The 2,500-nt window shown below is 44.6% G+C and overlaps 1 protein-coding gene across 1 annotated transcript in view; it reads right to left on the bottom strand.

Moving 5' to 3' along the window:
- Positions 1-2,500, bottom strand: part of shc3 (SHC (Src homology 2 domain containing) transforming protein 3) — a 21,304-nt gene that overhangs the window by 1,846 nt on the left and 16,958 nt on the right. The window contains exons 8-10 of the mRNA XM_060890906.1: positions 1,597-1,744; positions 540-594; positions 221-415 (exon numbers count right to left, since the gene is read on the bottom strand). Coding sequence (XP_060746889.1) covers positions 221-415; positions 540-594; positions 1,597-1,744 — 398 coding nt within the window. The remainder of the gene's footprint in view (positions 1-220; positions 416-539; positions 595-1,596; positions 1,745-2,500) is intronic.

Genomic DNA, 2,500 nt, shown 5'->3' with positions numbered 1-2,500 from the left:
GACTTCTTTATCTATGTTTAGTCATTTGTCCTCTTGGATGCATGAATTAAAACCAACTTGCCTGCCATTAGAACAAAAGAACCAATGCGAATGATTACACATTTATTTGTTTGTTTGTTTGTTTGTTTGTTTGTTTATTAAAAAGTCTCCTCTAAAAATGTGTTTATGTACAGTACAACACACAGATCTAAAAACACATAAAAATATCACTGAGCCTTACTCATGTCGAACAGATCTTTCCTTGGGCTGTCTTTGGCTGTGGCGCCCCCACACGGTTCACACGCTGCCTCCGAGTCCCCGTGCAGTGCCGCCCGTACCTGTGGATCAATGTGCTGCGTGTTCACGTATGTAGGAACTTCGCCCAGCTTAGGGCTCTGACCTTTGACCTCAGGCAAACTGTATATGTCACAAGATCCTGAAAGTAAGAATCCAAAAAAGAAGGGCAGTGAGTGAAATTTCTTCATTCTGTGTGTGTGCATGTGTGTGTGTGTTTGTGTGTGTGTGTGCACACAATAATAGATGGAGGAGAAGCTTCTCACCTTGTTGGACAAGTATAGGCCTGCCTTGATAGTAAATCTGGTCTACTCCAGCCCCCTGCGACAAACGAGCCAGCGAGAAAGAGAGAGAGAGAGAAAGAGAGAGAGAGAGAGAGGGAGAGAGAGCAACACAGAGAGAATATGACTCATCCCCAGTAATAAAACAGCCACTCCGCATCACTGCCACCCCAGGCTGCAACACTAATCTACTGCAAATAAGACCTTACATAAGTCAGAGTCATCACATTATCACACACAGGATGTATATGAAGTGGACAAAGCAGAGCGCAGACCTGGAATCAGGTTATTTGTTTAGCGCTCACACTCTAAGGCAGCTTATATCACCACGGAAGTGTATTTTTTTCCCTGAGATCAATTAACGATGAGCCTCCGAACAAGGCTATAAATAAGTTTTCAACTGTGATGTCAGCAGCAATAATTTGCCTCTAGGTCAACACGGCATACACATGCACGGGAAAAAAGAGAAAAAGCTTACTAACAAACAACGAAATGTCATCTGACCAGATTCTGAGCACACGCTGTGCTTTCCAGGACAGTGCAAGATGATCATGATTTACATTTTTGGATCCTGTACCGACATTCATTTATCATCAGTAACTGTGTTATTCTGGTTGAAATGACTAATTTGTTTATATTATGAGAAAAGAAATCGACTAAGATGTTCGGAAAATACCGTGGAGTCGTGCTAACGATTACAGCCGAAGCAGGCGGAGCTGATCAACGATCTGCAGGAGTGGGCGGGATTAGGATTTAAAGAATAAATATAAAAATGTCTTCTTCAGAGACATCTTGGCTAATCAGGGACATTTGGAATGAGAGGAAAATTACTATGGAGTGATGATGTCTCATGATGCTTATAAATAAAAAGTAATTAATGAGTAATAAATAAGTAATAAGTCAGCACTGTAATATTACGCATTATATTACTACGGTGGTCTACACCAAGATGAATTGTAGGCTGTGAGAATTAATGCATGCCATTAGATTAGATTAGATTAGATTAGATTAGATTAGATTAGATTAGATTAGATGTGGAGACCTGGCTGCTCTCTGCTGTCTGATTGGTTAACCGTGCATCGATGAAGCCGCCAGGAGGGGGCATCTTGCCAGGGATGTTGTTATAATAGGAGTGATCAGGAGGCTCCTCTCCTTCCTCAGTCCATGTAGGCTCCTCTACACTCAGTACCCTAAAAGATCCAGAGACAGAGAAACAGAGCGAGTAAGAGAGAGAGCAAGAGAGGGACAGAGAGAGAGAGAGAGAGAGAGAGAGAGAGAGAGAGAGAGAGAGAGAGAGAGAGAGAGAGAGAGAGAGAGACACAGGGAGAGAGAGAGGGACAGAGAGAGAGAGAGACAGAGAGAGAAAGAGAGAGAGCAAGAGAGGGACAGAGAGAGAGAGAGAGAGAGAGAGAGAGAGAGAGAGAGAGAGAGAGAGAGAGAGAGAGAGAGAGAGAGAGCGAGCAAGAGAGAGAGAGAGAGAGAGAGAGAGAGAGAGAGAGAGAGAGAGAGAGAGAGAGAGAGAGAGAGAGAGAGAGAGAGAGGGACAGAGAGAGAGAGAGACAGAGAGTGACAGAGAGATGTAGGGAGAGAGAGAGAGAGAGAGAGAGAGAGAGAGAGAGAGAGAGAGAGGGACAGAGAGAGAGAGAGAGAGAGACAGAGAGTGACAGAGAGATGTAGGGAGAGACAGAGAGAGAGAGAGAGAGAGAGAGAGAGAGGGCAAGAGCAAGAGATAGAGCAAGAGAGAGAGAGAGAGAGAGAGAGAGAGAGAGAGAGAGAGAGAGAGAGAGAGAGAGAGAGAGAGCCACAGGGAGAGAGAGAGGGACAGAGAGAGAGAGAGAGACAGAGAGTGACAGAGAGATGTAGGGAGAGAGAGAGAGGGAGAGAGAGAGAGAGGGACAGAGAGAGAGAGAGAGAGAGAGAGAGAGAGAGAGAGAGAGAGAGAGAGA

This window comes from Tachysurus vachellii, chromosome 17 (assembly GCF_030014155.1).
Source record: "Tachysurus vachellii isolate PV-2020 chromosome 17, HZAU_Pvac_v1, whole genome shotgun sequence".
Classification (NCBI taxonomy): Eukaryota; Metazoa; Chordata; class Actinopteri; order Siluriformes; family Bagridae; genus Tachysurus; species Tachysurus vachellii.
This window is presented reverse-complemented; position numbering and strand designations above follow the sequence as displayed.